The 22,845-nt window shown below is 56.2% G+C and overlaps 1 protein-coding gene across 33 annotated transcripts in view; it reads left to right on the top strand.

Annotated features, from left to right (window-relative positions):
• Positions 1–18,596, top strand: part of TNK2 (tyrosine kinase non receptor 2) — a 40,479-nt gene extending 21,883 nt beyond the window's left edge. For 9 of the 33 annotated variants that reach the window (XM_081571608.1, XM_081571607.1, XM_081571595.1 and 6 more), the window contains 14 exons: positions 45–225; positions 1,245–1,315; positions 3,247–3,468; positions 4,381–4,533; positions 4,982–5,259; positions 6,715–6,841; positions 7,240–7,386; positions 7,468–7,562; positions 12,139–12,333; positions 13,567–13,658; positions 14,972–16,317; positions 16,415–16,510; positions 16,676–16,803; positions 17,803–18,596. In XM_081571608.1, coding sequence (XP_081427734.1) covers positions 63–225; positions 1,245–1,315; positions 3,247–3,468; positions 4,381–4,533; positions 4,982–5,259; positions 6,715–6,841; positions 7,240–7,386; positions 7,468–7,562; positions 12,139–12,333; positions 13,567–13,658; positions 14,972–16,317; positions 16,415–16,510; positions 16,676–16,803; positions 17,803–17,809 — 3,120 coding nt within the window. In that variant the 5' untranslated portion in view covers positions 45–62 and the 3' untranslated portion in view covers positions 17,810–18,596. Of the gene's footprint in view, positions 1–44; positions 226–1,244; positions 1,316–3,246; positions 3,469–4,380; positions 4,534–4,981; positions 5,260–6,714; positions 6,842–7,239; positions 7,387–7,467; positions 7,563–12,138; positions 12,334–13,566; positions 13,659–14,205; positions 14,326–14,971; positions 16,318–16,414; positions 16,511–16,543; positions 16,808–17,802 lie in introns of those variants that run through there. The other 24 variants (XM_081571589.1, XM_081571591.1, XM_081571588.1 and 21 more) reach the window with 14 other exon arrangements.
• Positions 18,597–22,845: the final 4,249 nt, after the last annotated feature.

Raw genomic sequence — 22,845 nt, forward strand, 5'->3', positions numbered from 1 at the left:
TCCCTGCCTTCTGCGGTCCCTGAGCAGCTCTTCTGTTCCCACAGAGGCTGGGGAGCAGCAGCATGCAGCCGGAGGAGGGCACGGGCTGGCTGCTAGAGCTGCTGTCCGAGGTGCAGCTGCAGCAGTATTTCCTGCGACTCCGTGATGACCTCAATGTCACCCGCCTGTCCCACTTTGAGTATGTCAAGAATGAGGACCTGGAGAAGATTGGCATGGGCCGGCCCGGTAGGTGGGGGCGTTGGCCTCACCCATCGTCACCCCACGGACCAGTTACCTTGTCTGTCCTCAGAACTGCCAGCCTCGTGGAAGAGCCCTCCCTGCTTTGTTCCGTGGAGTGGCAGAGCTGAGAGCTCTCACTGCCTGTCCAAGATCCGCCCCGCACCCCATCTCCCCAGGTGGGGCAGAGGGGTATCAGTAGATGCTGTGCACGATGAGCGTGCAGTTGTGAGGTGAATTGCAGTTGGAGGAGTCTGACTTAAATTCCCAGCTACTCAGGATTAACTACACACTGTGTTTTGTTTGTGCAGACATATGTAGGCTGTATTTCTTCCATCTCCTCCCCGTTTGTAAATATAGAATTGAGTTTGTGCTGAACACCCGGAGGGCTAGCGTCTGGAGGTCTGTGGAGAAGGAAAGATAAAAACCCTCAGATGGTTTGCTGCCTTTCTCCTGATCTCTCCCTTTCTCTCGTCTCTCCTGCAAAGATCTGTTCTATAGGCTAACTACCCCCGCCCCATTCTAAAAGTACTGACTGTAGCTTCTAGAAGTCATGATGTTCCTTGTAGAAGTTAGAAACTTTTTAGTGCATTCAGCCTAAAATAGCTAAATAAGTGATAATGTGCGAATTTAGATACTGACTTACGCTACTTGTAGCCTAGAGAACTGATAATTGATGCCAGTAACATAATACAGTTTTATGGGAGAAAAACTCAAAATTGAGGAAATTCTACCCATTACCTTGATTTAACTATTTTTTCTTGAGAGTTGACATAAGAGTACTACTGTTCAATTTTGGTGGTTAAACACCTCCGTCCACTTGGAGAAGAATTGCCTGGAAGTGGAATGCAGCGCCCATCTGGTTACTGGCGGCTGGCCCCGGGTTGATGGGGATGGCTTGTTTCCGTGGTGTTGCTGCATTGCGCACTGTCTAGTGGTGGCCTCCCCCCAGGGGGACTGAGGCAGCAGCCTCTGTTGGGGGGTGAGCGCCTTAACAGCATGGGTTCCCCTTCCCCCCTGCCCCGCAGGCCAGCGGCGGCTGTGGGAGGCCGTGAAGAGGAGGAAGGCCATGTGCAAACGCAAGTCCTGGATGAGCAAGGTGGGTGGACAGGGACGGAGGCGCAAGTGGGGGCTCATTGGGACACCTCTGATGTCACCTGGGAGCCTTCCCCCATTCCCTGCGGTAATCTCACACTTTGTACAGACCTCCTCCTCTGGGGTCTTATCAGGCAGGGTACTTGTAGGGCTGCCTGGCTAAGTGTCTGTCTCCGCTGGAGACGGCACTGAGTGGCCTGTGTGCAGCCTTGGCTCCACATCCCCTCCCGCTGGGCGGTGGTGCCGGGCATGGAACAGGCGCTTGTTGACAAGTGCACTGTAACTTGAGCCCTTGCGCCGCCGTCTGAGTGTTGGGGCCGGTGTCCAGTATGGGGCGGTGGGACTGTCTGCACCCAGGATGGCTTTGCTTCCCTCCTCCCCCACCTTCCTAGTCTGTGGAGGGTTTCTCTGGTCTACCGGCCCCCTTAACAGCTTCCTTCCTCAAGGCCTCCCCCACCCCCTTGCTCTAATTTGGGTCTGTGGAGTGGTGAGTCCCAGGTCTGACTCAGTGGAACTTTGCCCATTGTCTGGAAGACAATGTGAGAGGAAATGAACCAGCCGGGCCTTCCCGCCCCACTTCTGGCCTCAGGGCTGGGTGAGGGGTGGGCAGTACTGAACAGCTGGACCTGGGATTGGGCAGCAGAGATTTCCTGGCTGCGATCTGGCAAAGGGGCTGTCTCTTGGGATCCTGTGGCCTTTTCTGGGGACACTGTCCTGGTCCCTTGCCCAGGTTTTCAGGAAGGATGAGGGTGTTGGGGCGAGTGAAGGCAGGAGAGAAGAGTTGCGCGGTGTGCAGGACTCAGGGGTCTTGGATCTACCTCTGACTTGGAGGTCCCTGGGCCAGTCAGTTGACCTTGCCAGATATCAGACATGTGGTCAGTGAAACAGTGCTAGCCACACTGCCCAGCTCACCTCAGGGCCTTGGGAAGGGTCCCTGGAGAAAAAGGCTGTGAAGGGCCTTGTCAACTGAACGTGGCTTGGAAATGGAAGAGATTCCAGTTGCTGGGAGGAAAGATGGAGCAGTGGTCAGAAGAGGCCCTCAGATTGGAGATCCCTTCACCCTGTACAGACAAGACTCTGCCAGCCTTGGGGGCAGGTGCCCAGCTGGACAGAGTGTGCCACCTGAAGGGCTTTGCATGCCCTGCATGTAAAACTGACAGAGCCGCTCTGACCCTCAGGGCTTCCCTCCCAAGCTCAGGCTTCAGAGTCCCTCCAACCTTCCTTCTTTCTGAGCTCTCAGCTCTGGGCCTCTCTCCAGAAGCCCAGCTGTCTTCCCAGGCCCTTCCCCAGCAAGGCCTTGCTTCATCTTCACCCCCTCTCCCTGCTCCAACCCCCACCCCACTACACACACACACACACACAGACACACACACACACACACACACTCTCACTCACTCACAGTCCAACCTCAGGCTCAAATTATCCTCTCTCCTGGCAGGATGAAGGGGAGCCGACTCCCTGGGGAGGGTGGAGACAGACAGCGCCAAATGGGCAACCCAGAGAAGGGGCCAGGGCTAAAAATGGATGGGAGGTGTTTGTGAGGGCCCCTGAGGCTAAAGCCCATCTGCTTGGGTGAGGGGCTGGAGTCTGTGCTGGGCAGGGGTGCAGAGAGGGACAGGTGGGGTGGAAGGGAGGGTGTCCTGGAGTGGGTTTGGGCTGTCTCAGACCCCACAGCTGGGTGTGGAGCCACAGCAGCCACGGGCTACACTCCTGTAGTCCATTTCTGGCACACATCCTGAGGCCACACTGAGGCCGTAGGCTCCCATTTGGTGGAGTGGTCAGGAGGGGGCATGGGCCTCCAGCCAGGCTGCCTCCTGGAAGTTTGGCAAAGCCAGTACCTGTGTGGAGGCCTCACCGAGGACCAAGTAGGGCAGGACGGAATGACTGGCCCTGGGACCTCAGGGTTCCATCTGGCCCCCGGCTGCCTTCAAACAGGTGTTCAGTGGAAAGCGGCTGGAGGCTGAGTTCCCCGCTCATCACTCTCAGAGCACCTTCCGGAAGACCTCACCCACCCCGGGGGGCTCTACTGGGGAGGGGTCCCTGCAGAGCCTCACCTGCCTCATTGGGGAGAAGGACCTGCATCTCTTCGAGAAGCTGGGAGATGGCTCCTTTGGCGTGGTGCGCAGGGGCGAGTGGGACGCCCCCTCGGGGAAGACGGTGAGCTCCCTGGGTCCTCGGGGGTGTAGTGGAGGCACAGAGGCCCTGCTCTGCCCTCCAAGGTGGGTCGGTCCCTCTGCTCGGATGTGAAGGGGGCTGAGCACAGGTCCAGAGTGGCTCGCCCTGGAGTCCATGCTCAGGGTTAACCTGACACATGGGTTTCTTTTTCAGTTATAAAACTATTTAACTTATAAAAGTTTGGAAACTCTTTTAAAAATAAAAATTAAAAAATGTCTGTATCCCACCACTCAGAAGAATCTGAGTTAGTGTTTCTACCTGTTTCCCCCCTCAGGCATTTTGTTGAATTTCTTCAAGATACAAGTTTCAAACACAGCTTTTTAACTCTTGTCCTTTTGTCTTGATATTGTATTTTTAAAAATTTCCCCAGAGGGATAGATAGTATGTGTGCAGTAAATCACACAGTTTTTGAGCATACAGCTTAGTGAATTTTCATATACACATGGGCCCATGTGACCACTGCCCAGATCATGGTATGGGACATCTCCATCACCCCAGGAGGCTCCTGCATGCCTCTGCCACTGGGTGTCCACTTACTTCAGGAGAAAGCCACTAGTCTGACTCCTGTCACCATAGCTTAGTTTTATGGCACTGTATTTAAAGCATTTACTTTCCACACAAAAACATTTTTTATTATTTTAATATTTTATCATCATACCAGTTATCTCTTTCCTTATGGTTACCACTTAACCTGGGCATTCCCTCAGGAAGGGGAGGCCCAGCTCATGGCCTTTGGACGTCAGCCTGCTGCCCTCCCCCTGCCAGGCCATAGGCGCCTGGGACAGGCTCACCCACCCAGATGAGCAGACCTGAGGCGGGAGGAGGAGCAAGCTGGCCCAGTGGGTTGGGACTGGGGGTCTGTCCTGACTCCCTGCAATCCCCCGCTCTGGCCAGGTGAGCGTGGCTGTGAAGTGCCTGAAGCCCGACGTGCTGAGCCAGCCGGAGGCCATGGACGACTTCATCCGAGAGGTCAATGCCATGCACTCGCTTGACCACCGAAATCTCATTCGCCTCTATGGGGTGGTGCTCACACCACCCATGAAGATGGTGCGTACCGTGGGCAGAAGGGGGCTGGGGACAGGGAGGGGCCTGTGGTCTTGGGCCCCCAGGTCCCCCTCACCTCCTGCTAGTGCTGCGGTCACTCCCTACCTCCCAATGAAGGTCCTGCTTTGGTCCCCCACACCCCATGTGGCATAGGGGTTCCCAGGCCTGCCCTGCTGACTGTGCGGCCAGACCTCTCTTCCCTCTCCAGATTTTGCTTGTGATCTCTGGCAAAGAGTTGCACCTATGGGCAGACCTGGCCCCAGAGTTTAGTTTTTGGCATTGCTAACCTGAGCCTCTTTGGGTGGCTTCTCTGGGCCTCAGTTTCCCATGTTCCCTGGAGGGCGAGGTCCCTGGAAGGGACCAGGAAGGAGCATGGCAGTGACTGGCCTTGAGGGGAGGGGCAGGGCTCGGCCATGCTTATTCCTTCCTCCCTCCTTCCCTGTGGCCTCAGGTGACAGAGCTGGCACCTCTGGGATCATTGTTGGACCGGCTACGCAAGCACCAGGGCCACTTCCTGCTGGGTACCCTGAGCCGCTATGCTGTGCAGGTGGCTGAGGGCATGGGCTACCTGGAGGCCAAGCGCTTCATTCACCGGGACCTGGCCGCCCGAAATCTGCTGTTGGCCACCCGCGACCTGGTCAAGATCGGGGACTTCGGGCTGATGCGAGCACTGCCCCAGAATGACGACCACTACGTCATGCAGGAACATCGCAAGGTGCCCTTTGCCTGGTGAGGGGCAGGCGCTGCTGGCTCCCAGGGCCTGGACCCCGCCCCGCCCTAGTCCCTACACGCCCAGGCCTCAGAGCTTCCAGGGCCTTCTGTACCTTCACTAGGCATTATGTCTTCTGGGCCTGGCTTCCCTTCTCGTGTGCATATCCATTCACTTATCCATCCAGAAATGCTCGAGGGCCCCCGTAGTGGGTGCTGGAACACACGGGGCTAAGTACTGTGGGGGTGCGGGAAGGCTTTGGGGAACACCCAGTATTAAGTTCCTGAAATATCAGAAGTCAACCAGGCAGAGACTGCCTGGTGTGTTCCAGGCAGACCTGAGGGTAGCAGGCAGGGCCTTGTAGACTGATGAGAAATGTTCAACCACACACTGGGCTGGTCCCTGGCCCTGCCCTGGCCCCTTCGTGAGCTTATCCTGCACTGAGACTGTCATGGGCCTCTGATATCAGAGGCACCCGGAGGAGCGTGGTCTCTTTGCTTTGGGGTGGGAGGAGTCGGTCCAGTTGTGCTTGCCAGAAAGCCCTTCTAATCCAGGATATACGGTCACCCTAATTAATTACTGACCTTATATCTAGGATGATCACACATCCTGGATCCTGCCTAATGTCCTCGAGTAATTAATAGCACCTCTTTCATAGTCAGGCATCCTGGTAAATTATAAGGTCACTTTTTTATGCAGCCCTCTTAAAACAACCCTATGAAGTGAGCAGATTATTATTACCATTTCATAGATGAGGAATGTGGGTCTTGGAGCTTGTGATTTTACCTGGGTCCCTCCCTCCCACCCCCGCCCCCCGCCCCCCGCTTTGAATGGCTGGGCCGGCTCTCTAGTCCCACAGGACATCTCTGATTCTCCCCCGAGGGCACTTCCTCCTCACTTACGGTCCGCAGTCCACCCTGGAGTGCTGGTTACCTGCTGCTGGCTTCACTGCAGTGGCATGTTTCTTCCTGCCACGGAGGGCGTGTGGGGACGTCTGGGGATGCCACTGTGCCTTTTCCCACCCTTTTTGGTTCTTCTTCAGGCCCTGTCCAGATTTCCCACCCACATCTTCCTGCTGAAATGGCCTAAATCCTAAGATCCTGCCCCAAATCTGGAAATTGTCATCCTCCCACCACAATTAGAAAACAGCCTGGGATCTTATCCCTGCCCCCTTTATGCCCCTCCTGGAGCCTCTGACCCGCCTCCTTGCCCTGCTTCCCTGTGGGAATGCCCCCCTCTTCCTGCTCCAGGCTGCGTGTGGACTAAAGACCTGAGCAGAGACAGTTGCACGACTGTGCACCCTGTAGTCTAGAAGGCCTGCCCTGTCCATTTCACACTATGCCCCCAGCACCTACTGTGAGCCTGGGCTCTCAGGGCAACAGCATGCTTGTGCAGGAGCATTTGGGGTCCACTGGGGCTGCTGCAGGGGCGAAGGTTCTCTGAGAGACCTTCTGTTTGACCCCTGCCTCTGTCAGGTGTGCCCCAGAGAGCCTGAAGACGCGCACCTTCTCCCATGCCAGCGACACCTGGATGTTTGGGGTCACGTTGTGGGAGATGTTCACCTATGGCCAGGAGCCCTGGATTGGCCTCAACGGCAGTCAGGTAAGGGGGCTGGGGTGGTGCTCCCCACCGGGTGGCTGGGGGTTGATTTGATCTCTGGCTGCCTGGCCCAGTTGGAACTGGCTCTCACCTGTTGGAATCGCTGTGTCCAGTGCCCTGTGTCTGCCCGACCCCCTCAGAGAGCTGAGCAGGGAGCATGGCCCCAGTGGTGAGGAACGGACCAGCCTGGCTTGCTGATGGTCTTCCTCTGCCACGGCCCTCTGTTTGGAGGCCGCAGACCTAGGGGTCAGGATCAGAGGCCTGGGGATCAGGCACAGCTGTTCTTCGTGGTGCAGGCATGGCAGCCTGTGGTTCCAGTGGTTCCGTGGCTGGGGGGCAGGGAAGATGGGGGTGAAGAGCCGGGTGCTCTGCTTGTCCTCAAACTGCCCCACCATCCCCAGATCCTGCATAAGATTGACAAGGAGGGGGAGCGTCTCCCCCGGCCCGAGGACTGCCCCCAGGACATCTACAATGTCATGGTCCAGTGCTGGGCTCACAAGCCTGAGGACAGACCCACCTTTGTGGCCCTGCGGGACTTCCTGCTGGAGGTGAGGCAGGTCTACCCACGAGGGCGGGGGTATCTAAACAGAGGTCAGTCAGGGGCAGGCAGTGACCTGTGTCTCCCCTAGGCTCAGCCCACCGACATGCGGGCCCTTCAGGACTTTGAAGAACCTGACAAGCTGCACATCCAGATGAACGACGTCATCACTGTCATTGAGGGGAGGTAGGGAGCGTGGGGTCTGCGTCCTGCTGCCTTGAAGGACTCAGCCAGGAGGGGTCTGGGGCCCGAGAGCCACTCTGCCCCTCAGGCTCTTGGGGCAACACCCCAGCTCCTGGAGCGAGATGGAGGGCAGGCTTGGGTCCCCTCCTGACTGTGAGGAGTGAAGTGTGCAGGTGCCGAGGCAAACAAAGGGTTCCCTACCTGGAGCCTCCTTCACCCTTTGCCCACTAGGCTTCAGCTGCGGCTCTGTGAGTCAGGGCGATGCTGCCACTGTGGGTAGGAAGGAGCATCAGGGCCTAGGGCCTAACTGGGGACTTGGGGGCTCCTTTTACCCTCCCCCACCCTCCTCTTCCCCTCCTGCCAGGATAAGGACTCTGGACTCTCACTTGGGCGCCCTGCAGTAGCCCAAAGCAGCCCCACCTCTTCCTGGCAGCCTCTGCCCTCCACTGAGCCCATAGCTCCCTCTGAGGGCTCCCCTCCATCCTCTGCTGGGCCTTTTGTCCCCAGCTGCCCTCGGAGGGTCTCTTTCCTCCCTCCCCCTCACACCTGGCAGCGCGTGTCTGCCTGCAGGCGGCATCCCCTGAGTCATGTCTTCTACTGCTCACTCCGCTCTCTGTTATCTGATCCCCGGGGTGTCTGAGGAACTAATTGGGGTGGGGCAGGCTAGAGGTGCCTTTGGGGTGGGGGCTGAGTGTGGAGGAGCAGGCATGGAAAACCCTGCACCCTCCTCCCACCCCCCAGCTCCTCTGACTCAGAGCTGGGCAGGGTTGGGGGCAGGGGCTTCCCACAGAGCTCTTTCTACCTGGACTTTAGGTTTGGGGTCTGGGGCCTTTGGAAATACTTTGTGCCTCATGGGTGGCTGTTGAGAGAGCGCTTCTGGGTCTGAATCAGACTGACAACACAGGCCCCAGAGCCCGGGCTGGCTGTGGAGGAGCGTGACCTGCACCCCTGTGGTCCCAGCATTTTCCCCCCAGGCCAACGTTCTGGCTTGGCAGTCTGGGGAGGGTTCTGGAAATTGAAAGATGAGGCTGAGGGCCCTCGTGGAGATGCAGGGCAAGACCTTGGGCTGGAGTCTGAGCCTGCAGCCGTTCCCTCCACCAGATGCCAGAACCCTGGGCCGGCACCCTCCTCTGCCCTGTAGACCCCCAGGCCTTTACTTCCCCCCAGGCCCTTGCTCTCAGTGAGGACACCTGGGCCAGGGCCCAGTGTTCCCCAGAGGGTGACTCAGGGACTTGGTGTGTTTCTGGGGCGTGTGTCTCTGGAGCTGACACCCTGGGTCACCCCTGGAGCGAGGCGGGGAACAGGAGGCTCAGGGGAGCCGCTCCTCCCAGGAGGCCCCCGTGGGCGGGCGGGCCCCGCCCCGCCCTTCCGTCCAGGGCTGCTGGCTCCACCGCCACCGCCACTGCCACCGCCTGCCAGTGTGGGCTCATTGGGCTCTTCCTCCGGGGCCACCAGCCAGCCCGACTTGGACCACAGCACCTGCCGTTGGTCCCTGGAGCTGCTCAGGAGGTGGGAGGTGAGGGCAGGAGGCACGACAGCCGGTGAGGCTTTGGGTGTGGGCCTGTGTGTCGGTGGTACCAGGGCTTGGACTGCCCCCTTGTTTCCTTGGGCCCCGAGTGTGTTTGTTTGGCTGGCTCTGTCTCCGTGTCTCCGGGTGGGTGGGCTGTCTGTTTGAGGGTGTCCCTTTGGGTCTGGGTTTGTGCGTGTGGGTCTCAGTCTGTTTCTCCGTCCTCCTCCTCCAGTAGCCTGGCTCTCAGCTCTCTCACCTCTGCGCTCTTCTGTTAGACTTGGATTCCTTCTTGCCGAAACTGTCTCCTAGCCACAGTCTGGGAGCACCCTTGCCCCTGACTCTGACCACTTCTTTAGACTTAGTGCTTCTCGAGGTATCAGGCAGTGGACAGAGAGAGGACACCAGGTGCTCTGTGAGCCCAGCTCGCGAGGCTCTGTCTAGACCGAGAGGGACGGGTGAAGACCGCTCTTCTCCAGTGGGTCTTCTTTGGAGGCTAGGATGGCTGACAGAACTCTGATAGTCTTCACCAACCAGAGAAGGGGAACAGAGGTTTGGGGGAACAGAGGTTTTGAAATCCATGTGCTGGTCCTTGGCCTGGCTGGTGCCTTGGAGCCTCTGCTTCCTGTGGTAGGTGAGGGAGGGGGAAGCGAAGCCTGTGTTGTCCCTCAAGGCCAGGGGCTGCCGGAGACACCCGGAGAGAAGCGCTCAGGTGGTGTTTTAAGCACTGTTTAAGCCGCGTTTGTCAGCCATTTCTGGGCTACCTAGGCTGGGACTGAGGTTGCCAGGGGCTGGTCCCCAGTAGGACTGGGGCAGCCTTCAGTGGTTCCTAACCCAGGCCCCAGTTCCTGGCTGCTGCTTCACATCTCGCCTGTCCCAGGATGCTGTGAGGCCATCCTGCTGGAGATGCTGGTCTGCTTCAGGGACTGTGCCCTCTCATTGCCGTGGAGACTCTGGGCTGAAGGGAGGTGTGGCCAGAGCAGTCTGGGTGGGAAAGGCTGACCTGGTTCTCCTGGGCTGATGGTGTCTCCATCCCACTGAGCCTGGGAGGGCAGGGGAGGGGACTGGGGGCAGTGGGACGTAGCCTTGGCCACCTCGGGAGTTATATTTGACTCTCCCTGGGAGGATGCTGCTTCCGTGCTTAGGATGTGGTTCCCAAGTATGTTTCCTACACATACTCTGCACTCCCCTCAGACCCCACCCCGTAGCAAAGGCTTTTTTGAGACTTGGTGTCAGGACTCCCAGCAGTGACAAAAGATCCCTTCTTTCTAGCCTGGCTCTTGCCTTGGCCATACAGGTAACAAAGGAGGGTAGGCTCAGTTCTGCTCTCCCCTCTCAGAAGTGGGTCCAGAGGAGGCTTCCAGGTAAGGGGCTGTGTTAGCAAAAGGAAAGGAGTGGAGAGAGTGACCACCTGCCCACCTGGGTGGTCGTGATTCCCGTGTAAACCCAGCCCTCGGTGTGAGTCTGTTCCACTCTGCACTGTTTCTCCAGCTTAGTTAGTGAGCATCTCTGGAGAGGTGTGCAGAGCAGAATCTAGCATCCTGCTGTTCGGTTTGGTGTCTGAGACTGTTCTGTGGAGGGGCCCATGAGACCCAGGGGGCCTGTGGGTGTTGGGGGAGGGCAGCATTGGGGGCTGGGTGCCAGGCCCTCCCCCCTATGCCTCCTTGGCCTCAGCCGGCCTGGAGGTGGGGTGGGGAGGGGAGGTGCTCCTCTCCTTGGAATGGCCCTGCTATTTTTGGATGGGCTTTGTCCCTTCCCGGGTGTTGTCCTCTCTTCCTTCCCTTCCTGCCCTCACCCCCGAGAGGCAGGGTAGTAATCACAGGGTTGCTGTGTCTGTGGTGGCTGGGCAGGCAGCCTTGTTGGCAAGGAGGCTGGGCCCTCAGCCCTCCCCTTGCACCTCCTAGCTCCCCTAGGATCGCTGTGCTTGTGGGGTTCGAGGGCCTCACTGCCTCCTTCCTGCCTCCACCTCCCGCAACCCCCCGATCTGGCTGCAGATTGGAGGAAGCCTTGCTCTACGCCCCTGGTGTGGACAGGTATTGTACGGTGGGGGGCTGACAGTGCAGGGACGCAGCTTGGTGCGACATGGACCCCTCCACGGCTGCCGGAGGCCCTCACCACCTCTGCTGTAGCCAGAACTCTGGGCCTGTCCTCAGTGTGAGCGATCTCAGCAGCAGGTGCAGGAGCCTCGGGGTTGTTGACTCTTTGGCTTTCGAAGCATCCAAGAGGGAGGGCTCTTTGTTCTTCCCTGCCCACCTGGCCCGGCTCCCACCCCTGACCCCAGGCCCGGACCTAGGCTGTGCCAACAGAGTCTGTCTGAGGTCAGAGTGAGGGGCTGGTGGTCCCAGAGTCCAGCCACACTGGGAGGCTGGGTCCCTCCTGGACCCCTTGTTTAGGGCAAGGAGGTGGGTGGGGGCGAGAGCGGGGGTCCCACGGTCCTGGCAGAAGGTGGTGGAAGTCACTGGAGATACGTCAACCCTGGGTTGCCCCAGGTGCTTCCAAACTTTTGAAGGACTACCTGCCTGCAGGAGACAGGATGTGGTTGGAGGGCTTGGCCTCAAGCCCAACGCTAAGGCCGTGGTGCTCCTTTGGGCCCCTGCAGCTTATTAGCTCCTGGAACCAGGTTGAAGAGTGAAACTGGGTGGCCAGGGGAGGACAGGGGCTTAGGCCTTGCCAAGGGAGGAGGGAGGTGAGGTGGTATGGTGAGGAGAGTACCGGCTTCACAGACTGACAACAGGGTTTGAATCCTGGATCTGCTTGCACTCTGGTAACTGTAGGCAAGTTGTGTCCCTTGTTTGAACGTGTTTCCTTATTTCTAAACTGGAGGAAAAGCTGTCTGACCCATCTGAGTCGCCTAGGGTAAGGCTCTGTGCTAACGCCAGGCCCTGTACTCTGTGAGTGGCAGATCCTGGGGGGCTGCTAGCAGGCTGCTCTGATCCTGGGGCCCTCGCCCTGGTGCTCCTTTCTGCTGAGGTGGTCAGATACCACGGTGCAGAGAGCTTGGTATGAAAAGGGTCCCGTCCTTGGGGCCTCCCTCCACACCCTGGCATTCACCACGTCACCTCTGTTGGGCAGGGCTGAGAATTACTGGTGGCGTGGGCAGAACACGCGGACGCTGTGCGTGGGGCCCTTCCCTCGCAACGTGGTGACCTCCGTGGCCGGCCTGTCGGCCCAGGACATCAGCCAGCCGCTGCAGAATAGCTTCATCCACACAGGGCATGGCGACAGCGACCCCCGCCACTGCTGGGGCTTCCCTGACAAGATCGACGAGTGAGTACTGGTGGGGCCCCACCTGGGGGCTCCAGGGCCGGCAGCCCTTCCCTGGGCACGCAGGCTCTCCAGGCCTCCAAGGTCCCCATTACAGCCCTGGGCCAAGGGTCTCCTGTCCTGCAGCCTTTCCTTGCAGGCAGGACTGAGGTTGGAGTTTCAAAGGTTGGACCAAGTCTTCCTTTGGTGGAAAGACCTCCAGGGCCTGCACCTCTTAAGTCCCCCTGGCAAACTGACCTTAGGAAAATGGACTTGGAAATAGCCTTTGGAAGCAGTTAATAAGGAAGCGTCTCCTGATCCCCAGTACTTGGTGGCAGTTTCCCTTCTCCTGCTGGAAGCACCCATGTCCTAGAGATGGGAGCTGCTGGCTCAGGCCTGAGAGGCAAGGTGCAGAAAAACTCCCTGCAGGGACACTCCAGAAGGAATTTAGGCAGCAGCCTGGAGCCCTCTGCCCCTCTCCCCACCCCACCCCACCCTGCTTACTCTGTACCTGCGGTGAGGGGGGGCGGAGGGGTTCAGCTTCCTTTAAGTGAAAGGATGAGGTTATCTAGGGGCATCTGGGGAAGACACACAGGAGGATTAGTCACTTCCTGAGGGCCCTGCCCCAGGGAGCCACCTGGAACTCCTCCCACTGGGCTTCCAAGCCTCTGTACCAGCCCCACTGGGCTTCCGAAAAGCGCTTTCTTCACCTTCTGACAGGCTTCTGTCCCAAGGGGTGAGGTGCAGCCTGCCCTTCACCCCCTGCTCTGCACACCAGGACACTGAGCCTTGGGAGGATGCCAGGGCTGTCGCCTCACAAGAGCCAGGGAGGGCCTGAGAGAGCTGGGGTTGCAGACCCCCTGCAGAAGGCCGTGGCAGTGTGGCCTGGCAGCAGAGAAGAAAGTGTCAGCAGGTGGCTGCTGAGCAGGGGTGGGGGTCCTGCAGGGGTTGCAGAGGGCCAGCTCTACCCTTTCAGGGAGTACTTGGAAATACAATCCTAGGCTTTTCAGCCTACACTCAGGAGTTCTTCCTCTGCCCCCTCTCCACGGCACCCTCCTCTGGTCACTGCTAGATCTATGGAATGGAGCACCTGGGAGTCAGAAGTCCTGTGCTCCAGATCCACGTTGGCCAGGGGCTTGGTCAGGACTCTTCTGTCCTCTGCCTGAGCCCAGGGCACAGGCCCAGCAACTCTCCCAGGGTGCCCTCTCTGCCACCACCCTACCTGCACCCATCTCTGACCTGCTTTTCTCCCCACAGACTGTATCTGGGAAACCCCATGGACCCTCCCGACCTGCTGAGCGTGGAACTGAGCACATCCAGACCCGCCCAGCATCTGGGCAGGGTGAAAAGTAAGGGCCCCCAAACCCTTGGTCCCCTGGTTCATCAGCTACCCAGGAAGAGGTGCTGCCTCCTCAGGCCACCCTGAGCTGGTTGGGTCAGGGCCGCAGGGGACAGCTGTGTCCCTGGCTCCAGCGGGGCGTGGGGCGGGCGGTGAGAGGCAGTGGTATCCGCCGAGGTGGGCATCGTCAGTCTGGCCAGCGCTGGCCTGCCCTCTCCGCTTCCCTCTTCCCTCCTCCTCCCCGCCATGCTCAGATCCTGGCTCTCCTCACTCCTCCCTAATCCTGCTCTCCTCTCCTGAGCCAAAGCCACCCCCTGGGCTCCATCTTGGCTGGGAGCCTCATCCATCTCCCAGATCCTGGGCCTGTGGTTCCGGAACACCGTTTTCCCATCCTGCCACCCCAGTGCTTCCCATCGCTGCTGGGTGTGTGCGTTCACTCACCCCTATTCACTCTCTCTCTCTCTCTCCCCGCACTCTGCCCTCCCCTCCGGCTCTGTCTCCCCTCCCTTGTCCTCTCCTGCTCTCCCCCTCTACTCTCCGCATGGCCTTTCTTGCAGGGGAGCCTCCACCTCGCCCTCCTCAGCCTGCCATCTTCACTCAGAGTAAGTGGGGCTGCTCCCGGTGCCTTGGCCCCCGCCCCCGCCCCCTCTCTCCTCTTACTCCTCTCCTTCTGGAAGGTACAGAGCCCTGGCCGGCTGGCTGGGTAGCAGGGGAGGTGGGTGTGTGCTGTGAGCTTTTGCGACTGATCTGGCCCAGCATGCCTGCCTCTCCCCCCCACCCCCCAAAAGCCCGGGCTTCCGGAATAAGTGTGTGATCCTGGTGCCCACCCCTGCCTCTACCCACCGTTGTGCGGCCCTGCCTCACTTCCTGCAGGAACTGCAGAAGCTGTGTCTGGGCTTTCGTGCCAGTTTGTCGGGAGCCCCGTCCTCTCTAAGGATGGCTCCAGTTGCCCTTGACGGTGGGAGATGGCCTATAGCCCCTGCCTGCACTAATGGTGTGCTGTAACGGGGTAGGGATTACTAACCAGGGCCCACAGGGATTTGGGGTCTTGTGTCGATGGAGAGGGTATCAGAAGCGGGCAGATGTGGGGTCTTGCTTGCTCTAGCTGAGATGGAGGCAAGGGCTCGCCAGCCCCTGTAGAGGGCTGCCAACCCCCAGAGCAGGTTCTCCCCTCCTGTTTGAAAAGGGTCTGCGTGCACGGAGAATTCTGGTTGGCTGAGGGCTGCCCTTCGGGGAAATTGGGAGGTGGTAGGGATACTTGGCTGTCTTCCCCACCCACCTGCCTGATGCTGCCTCCCTGATGGGGTCTCCCTTCCATCACAGAACCAACTTACGACCCCGTGAGTGAGGACCAAGACCCCCTGTCCAGCGACTTCAAGAGGCTGGGCCTGCGAAAGCCAGGGCTGCCCCGTGGGCTGTGGCTCGCAAAGCCCTCAGCCCGGGTGCCAGGCACCAAGGCCAGCCGCGGTGGTGGCGAGGTCACGCTTATCGACTTCGGCGAGGAGCCTGTTGTGCCAGCCCCACGGCCCTGTGCCCCATCACTGGCACAGCTGGCCATGGACGCCTGCTCCTTGCTGGACAAGACCCCGCCGCAGAGCCCTACACGGGCCCTGCCCCGGCCCCTACATCCCACGCCTGTGGTGGACTGGGATGCGCGCCCGCTGCCCCCACCTCCTGCCTATGACGACGTGGCCCAGGATGAGGATGACTTCGAGGTCTGCTCCATCAATAGCACCCTAGTGGGCGCTGGGGTCTCTGCTGAGCCCAGCCAGGGCGAAACCAACTACGCCTTTGTGCCTGAGCCAGCGAGGCTCCTCCCCCCGCTGGAGGACAACCTGTTCCTCCCACCCCAGGGTGGGGGCAAACCTCCCAACTCAGCCCAAACCTCAGAGATCTTCCAGGCGCTGCAGCAGGAATGCATGCGGCAGCTGCAGGTCCCGGCTGGCTCTCTAGCCCCCTCGCCCAGCCCCGGTGGTGACGACAAGCCCCAGGTGCCCCCCCGAGTGCCCATCCCCCCGAGGCCCACGCGCTCACGTGGCGAGCTGTCTCCGGCCCCCCCAGGCGAGGAGGAGACGGGCCGGTGGCCTGGACCTGCGTCCCCTCCCCAGGTGCCTCCCCGGGAGCCCCTGTCTCCACAAGGCTCCAGGACTCCCAGCCCCCTGGTGCCACCTGGCAGCTCCCCGCTGCCACCCCGGCTCTCCAGCTCACCTGGGAAGACCATGCCCACCACCCAGAGCTTTGCCTCAGACCCCAAGTATGCCACACCCCAGGTGATCCAGGCGCCTGGCCCACGGGCCGGCCCCTGCATCTTGCCCATCGTCCGAGATGGGAAGAAGGTCAGCAGCACCCACTACTACCTGCTGCCCGAGCGCCCGCCCTACCTGGAGCGCTACCAGCGCTTCCTGCATGAGCCCCAGAGCCCCAAAGAGCCAGACCCCATGCCTGTGCCCCTGCTGCTGCCCCCTCCCAGCACCCCAGCCCCAGCCGCCCCCACTGCCACTGTCCGACCAATGCCCCAGGCTGCCCCAGACCCCAAGGCCAACTTCTCCACCAACAACAGCAACCCAGGGGCCCGGCCATCCGCCCTGAGGGTCACTGCTCGGCTGCCACAGAGGGGCTACCCCGGGGACGGGCCAGAGGCTGGGCGGCCTGCAGACAAGATCCAGATGGTGAGTAGTGTGCCTGGCTGCAGGGTAAGAAGGGGCGGGGGCCCAGGGGACCCAGAGGAAGGGGCCCGATGCTGACGGGTGGGGGTGGTGTGCCCAGCTGCAGGCCATGGTGCATGGGGTGACCACAGAGGAGTGCCAGGCGGCCCTGCAGAGCCACAGCTGGAGCGTGCAGAGGGCTGCCCAGTATCTGAAGGTACCACCACCTCCTGCCCACTCTGGCTTTCAGGGACCCTGAAGACTGTTCTGCGGCTCTCCTCCCACCTCTCCTTCCCTACCCCCATCCCCCTTCCTCTGCCCCACCCTGGTCCAGCACCCCTCAGCCCCAATGTGTCCCATGGCACCACCCTCTGCTCCCCAGGTGGAGCAGCTCTTTGGTCTGGGTCTGCGGCCACGAGGCGAGTGCCACAATGTGCTGGAGATGTTTGACTGGAACCTGGAGCAGGCCGGCTGCCACCTGCTGGGCTCCTGTGGCCCTGCCCACCACAAGTGAGCAAACCCTGCATCTGCCAGTCCCCGGGCTTCCCGGAGCAGCCACCCTGGGAGTAGCCAGCATTGCACGGCCAAACACAGGGCTCCAGGCCAGGAGCAGGGAAAGGGTCCCGATCCCATGACACAGGCAGTTCTCGAGGAAAACAGTTTCTCCTAAGCACGTTTGTCTCGACTTCATAGCTTCTTTGTTCAGATGAACTAATGAGTAAGAGGAATTGGAGCCACTCTGGTTGCAGGGGGCTTGCTTCCTAATCCGGCTCTAGCGAGCAGCAGTTTAGGATCCGATAATTTAAACAAATACTTTTCACCTCCTCATTTCCTATTTCAGTTTAAAATAACATCTAAAGTTTTAATACCTTTTTAAAGGAACGTCTAATAAAAAAATCCATTACTTTTCCTGTAAAAAATTTATATGTAATGTGACAAAATATATAGATGTATATTAATAGCAAACTTGATGTAGAGTATAAATACCAATGAAAGTTTTATTGAGTCGAAAGTGAACTTCTTTCCTGGGAGGTGCTGGTGGGGTGTGGGGTGTCAAGAGTCCCCTAGCAGGACAGCCTGATTGGAGCCCAACACCCTGCTCACATATGGTATCAGCTTATACTCCTTTCCTGATCTCTCAGGGTGCTCATCTGTAACATGTGTATCAATATTAGTTCCAACCTCATAGAAGTGGTTAGAAGAATTAATGAGGGATGCCTCTGTCATACCACACAGCAAGTGTCTGGCCCATAGGACGCTGTCACTGAATGTTAACTGTTACCTTGTGGTTGTTCTTACTCATTTGCATCAGTTATTGATACACAATTAGCTTATTAAAGAAGGCATCTAGGATGATAAATTCCAAAATTATTGCCTATAACCACCCATTTTCAACCCATTTGGCTGGCACCAAGAGGCCTTCTCGTACTTGGTCATCCTGGACCTTCCATCCTCTGTTGCACTGACTCCTGCTGATGGAGGGCTTTCTGATTGTTTCCCATCCTTTAGGCGTTGAGATGCCTGAAGAGCCAGAGGATCTGCCCTGAAGGAATCACTTAAGCTTGCCCATCTGAGGAGGGCGGGGAGACTCCATGCCAGCCCTGGAGGACCTGCTGCACCCACAGCTCCCAGTGGCGGAGCGAGGCCACGGCAGCAGGAAGCTGGGACCCCCACCCTGCCTGTCCCTCCCTCCCCCAGTGCTGTCCCTGTAGCTCCAGAGCCCTTGGTGCCCCAGCCAAGGTGCAGGAGGGAGCCTCTTGAAGGCAGCCTGGGATCGGCCTCAGCAGGCCTTGCAGCTGACCTGCCTCTGGGCTTTAGTCCCTGGTGGAGCCTGTGGCTAAAGGGTGTGGCCAGGCCTTGCTGGCAGGAAAGCCAGAGTTGACTTTGGGCAGGGAGGATGTGTTGGCCATACAGAGAGGTGGACCAGGGAGTGGATAGGGGCCCTTCACAGGGCTAGGCCCTTTCCAGGGAGCCCTGTCGAACAGAATGTGGCCTCATCATGGACGTATTATGGGACTTGGCCGGTCTTGGGATCTTGTGCCTGAAAATAGCCTGAGGTGTCTCAGGTAGCAGAGCTAGGGTGCCAGATCGTTCTCTGGCAGGGACCAGGGCCCAAGGGCCCAGGATTGGAAGGAGACCAAGGGGGCAGCTTCCCTGGAGGGACACCAGTGCTTCCTCTTTGACCCAGCTCTTCCCCTGTGCTGTTCCATGTTCTCCCACCAGCCTCTGTTGCCAAAGTTGCTGCCCCAGCTATGAATATCTGCTTCTTCCAGAGAAATAAAGTTAGTTTCTATTTTATGTTACTTATTTGTGTCTGCCTGTTTCTTTGTCAGCTGCCTGAGGCTCCAGGGCTCCCCAAGCCACTGCCCTCTGTCCCAGGCAGCAGGCCCTGTAGCGCCATCTGTTGATGAAGAGAGGAAGTACGGCCTCTTTGACCCTAAGGAGTCTCCCTTTCCTGGGCTGGCTGAGGACAGAACCCACCTGATTCAGTGTCCCTTAAGTTTTATCTCTGGAGTTCTGTGAGGCAGAATGTACTGTCGGACAGAGTACAGTAACTCAATTAGCTGGACCTAAGCCAGAAATTTTTTTAGCACATGCTAAGTCACTTCAGTCATGTCTGACTCTTTGCGACCCTATGGACTAGAGTCCACCAAGCTCCTCTATCCATGGGGTTCTCTGGACAAGAATACTGAAAAAAAGAAGAAAAGGAATATTGGAGTGGGTTGCCCTGCCCTTTTCTCCAGGGGATCTTCCCGACCCAGGGATCAAACTCGTGTCTCTTTCATCTCCTACATTGGCAGGCGGGTTCTTTACCACCAGCACTATCTGGGAAGCCCTTTTGTTTGTTTAAGCATGGAAGGCCTCAATATGTATAAGTATTTTAACTTTCTTTTTGTGGATAGCTAATAATTCACTTGGTTCAAAATTCAGAAGACACTAAGGAGTCTACAGTGAGATTTCCCACCCCAGCTGCCACCTCCCCTCTTCAGAGGCTGCCTTTATCCTCAGGTTTCCGTGTGTTTCTTGTTTTTTTCACTTAAAGTGTTGTGAAGAGCTCCTTAGCCATACTGAAAGAGCTTCCCCAGTCTTGTCTAGGGTTGCGTGGATATGGCTGAATCATTCTCTTTAACCAGGCCCCTTTGGATGGTGAGTTATTTGGTTGTTCCCAATCCTCTGCAGTTACAGCCATTGCAGCAATAAATGGTGAATGTCGGTCACTTGCAAGGCAGTCTGAAGGATGAGTTCCTAGAAGCAGGGCTCCTGACCCAGAGTGTGCGGAGCTCCTGAGGGATCCTGCCAGCTTTCTCCCCACAGAGGAGGGTCTTCCCAGAGTCACAGTCACCAGTGTGTGAGAGCTTTCCTTGTGGTATCAGAGCTTTCTGACTTTAGACAGTCTGACACATGGAAAATGGGTGTTTCAAAATGCACTCCTCTAAGTTGGGCCATTTATATCTCTTTTCTATGAGCTACTTATTAATAGCTGTGACCCATTAAAAATTAGATTATTAATCTGTTTCTTACTGATCTTAAGGAATTTAGTGAAAGAAATTTAGCCTTTTGAGCTTTATCATATTATCATCTGAACTTAAGGAAAAGAGGTAAGTCATAAAGTAAGCTGAAGGCTTGGGTTTATTAAAAACAAAGGCAATTCAGGATGTGCCTGAGTTGCTCTCCTTAGTGTCTGGGGCTCCAGGTTGGCTGTGGAGTGGGCCTCCTAGGAGATCTTTAGCCTTCAGATGCAAATGTATTCTGAATATGCTATTCACAAAGGCAGGGATTAAATTATATTTAGCTGATATTTAAAGAAATTAATCAAATATATTATCAGGTCAGTTTAGTTGCTCAGTCGTGTCCAACTCTGTGACCCCACGGACTGCAGCACACCAGGAAAAAGCTTGTTGTCATAGGAAAGGAAAAAGTATTTGGGCCTTGCTGCTAGACCTGGATTTTATTCTCAGTTGTTGGAAAAATGATTTTTAACTTTTCTGAGCCTGTAAACTGGGGGAGAGTAATTCCCGCTTTATAGAATGGTTGTGAGGATTAAATGAGGTCACATAGGTGAAAGAAACATTTTGCTAGGTGACTGGCCATGAGAAGTACCCCAGTAAACTATAATCATAACACATTTTGTTTCTTCATGTTCCTACCTATTGATAGCTTGCATTATACACTGAACAGCTCTTAAGGGTACAAATGTCTTCTTTCACCTACCCTCTTATTTGGAAACAATTTGTCTTTTGCTAGCAAGTCACTTCTAGTTAGATCATGGACACTTTTAGCTCCATTAAAAAATGTCATTTTTTGGAGAAGGAAATGGCAACCCACTCTAGTACTCTTGCCTGGAAAATTCCATGGACAGAGGAGCCTGGTAAACTACATTTCATGGGATTGCAAAGAGTTGCACGCAACTGAGCAACTTCACTTCTAAAAAAAAAAAAAATGTCATGTTTTTGGTGAATGATGGCAGAGCTAATACATTTCAGAATTATATTTTATAAGGGGGATACCAAAGCATCTGGAGTTTCCTCAGGGGGTCAGGAGAACCAATGTACTTTTCTTGCCAGAGACTCAGTTCCCTGAATTCTAGGTTTTCCTGCTGTTTTTCTCGCTTCTGGTCAGGCTGCCAGCTTCTGCCAGCATCTCTTGAGTTTACTGAAAAGATCTTAAGGAAAGATACTGAAAGAGCTGACCCAAGTTTGTTTGCCAATATGGAGCATCAGTAAATCAGTGAGAATTCACTGGATACCTTCTTTGTGTCAAGCCTTGAAGAGGGGATACAAGTTAAAGAGACATAGTCTGTGCCCAGGGGGACTGTGACATTGCAGCAAGATGAAGCATGCTCATTACATGCTAGATGCCTTGGAATGAGAGAGGAGGTGGCTCCCTGGAGGAAGAGACATTGTGCTGACTTGATGGAGAAGAATAGGTAAATGCCAGGAAGGTGAGGGGACATGACAGCATTGTAGGTGTGGGAAACTGCACTCATATTATATGGAGATGCAAACTGGCTTGTCCTGAGAACAAAAGTTGGCAAGGCTAGCACTCCTCCTTTTGTTAAGTTTCTGGGGTGGGTTGGAAGTGACTTTCATTGTGTGATCCTAGTGAGTGGATCCTAGGGCTGGAACATGAAGACACTGGTGTGAAATGCTGAGTCCTCTAACTTAACAAAGAGAGGTGGCAGAAGAATAATGTGGTCGGACCTGTGTTTTTAAGAGAGATGGGATAACCAACAAGGTCCTGCTGTATAAGCACAGGGAACTGTATCTAATAACCTATGATAAACCATAATGGAAAAGAATATGTATATGGGGACTTCTCTCTTGGTCCAGTGGTTAGGACATCACCTTCTCACGCAGGGGGAATGGACTCAATCCCTGTCCAGGGAACTAAGATCCCACATGCCTCAAAGCCAAAAAACAAAATGAAATAAAACCAAAACATAGACAATAGAAACAATATTGCAACAAATTCAATAAAAACTTTAAAAATAGTCTGCGTCAAAAACGCTTAAAAAATTATATATACATATGTGTGTGTGTATGTATGTATAATTGAGTCACTTTGCTCTACAGCAGAAATTAAATACAGCATTGTAAATGTACTTTATTTCAATACAATTTTTTAAAAAGAGAGGGCTCTGCTTTAACGTGACTTGCCGCTTCACGGCGGCCATGAGTGGAGCAAAGATGTAGTGCATGTCTCACTGCACACTGGGAAAATAAAGGGATTCTTGAAGCAAATTGATTTTTACAGAAATTCGAACTTGGAAAATGAAGAGGCCACCAATTCCTGAAATCCTTGGCTAGAATAGGGGTTCTGAAGGCCATTCCAGGGCCAGTGCTGGTCTAGGGTCAAGTTTTCACTGGCATGAGGTGCAATGTTAAGAATAAGAACCAAGCAACTTTTTCTCAAAATGTACTACTCCATTACAACGGTTGTCTTTATCCTGAGATTTTTGTCTTCCTACATTTTTGGTATTGAAGTGGCTGTTCTTGCGCAGTGATGGTAGTGGTCGTGGTAGGTGGTAGATTTGTCCTCATGCCTTTGCATAGCAATGCTGTGTCTGCACAACCTCGCAAGCAATTATTAGTTTTACATCATGATCTCTGAAATCCATCTTCAGAACGCTTGGACAAGAGTGCTTTTGTGTTAGGCAGCACCACCTATTGGCAACATGTGGCACTGCACTCTCTTGGGCCAAATGTCAGATGGAGGGATAAGATTGTGTAAAGTCATTGCCCGGTAATTCAAGTCCCAAAACTCCAGGCCCAGGCCCATGGGTGCTTAAAGGGACATTCCAGGGAAGCTACTGGGGAAGAAGCAGGTTTGCCAATCAGCTGGAGCCAAACAGGGGCCGGCTAGGATTGAATGCCAAGCAGAGCAACTGAGTGGGAGACTTTGAAGGAGCCCACCCCTAACCTAGGAAAGAAACTCTAGACTGCCTGGGAGGAAGCTGTGGGCTGAGGAAAAAGTCCTGGGAGGACACAGGTGCCCTTTGGGAAGCTCACACCACTGCCGTGTTTATTTTTTATTGAAGTATAGTTGATTTAC

Source organism: Giraffa tippelskirchi, chromosome 2 (genome assembly GCF_054371585.1).
Source record: "Giraffa tippelskirchi isolate mGirTip1 chromosome 2, T2T-mGirTip1v1.2.pri, whole genome shotgun sequence".
Classification (NCBI taxonomy): Eukaryota; Metazoa; Chordata; class Mammalia; order Artiodactyla; family Giraffidae; genus Giraffa; species Giraffa tippelskirchi.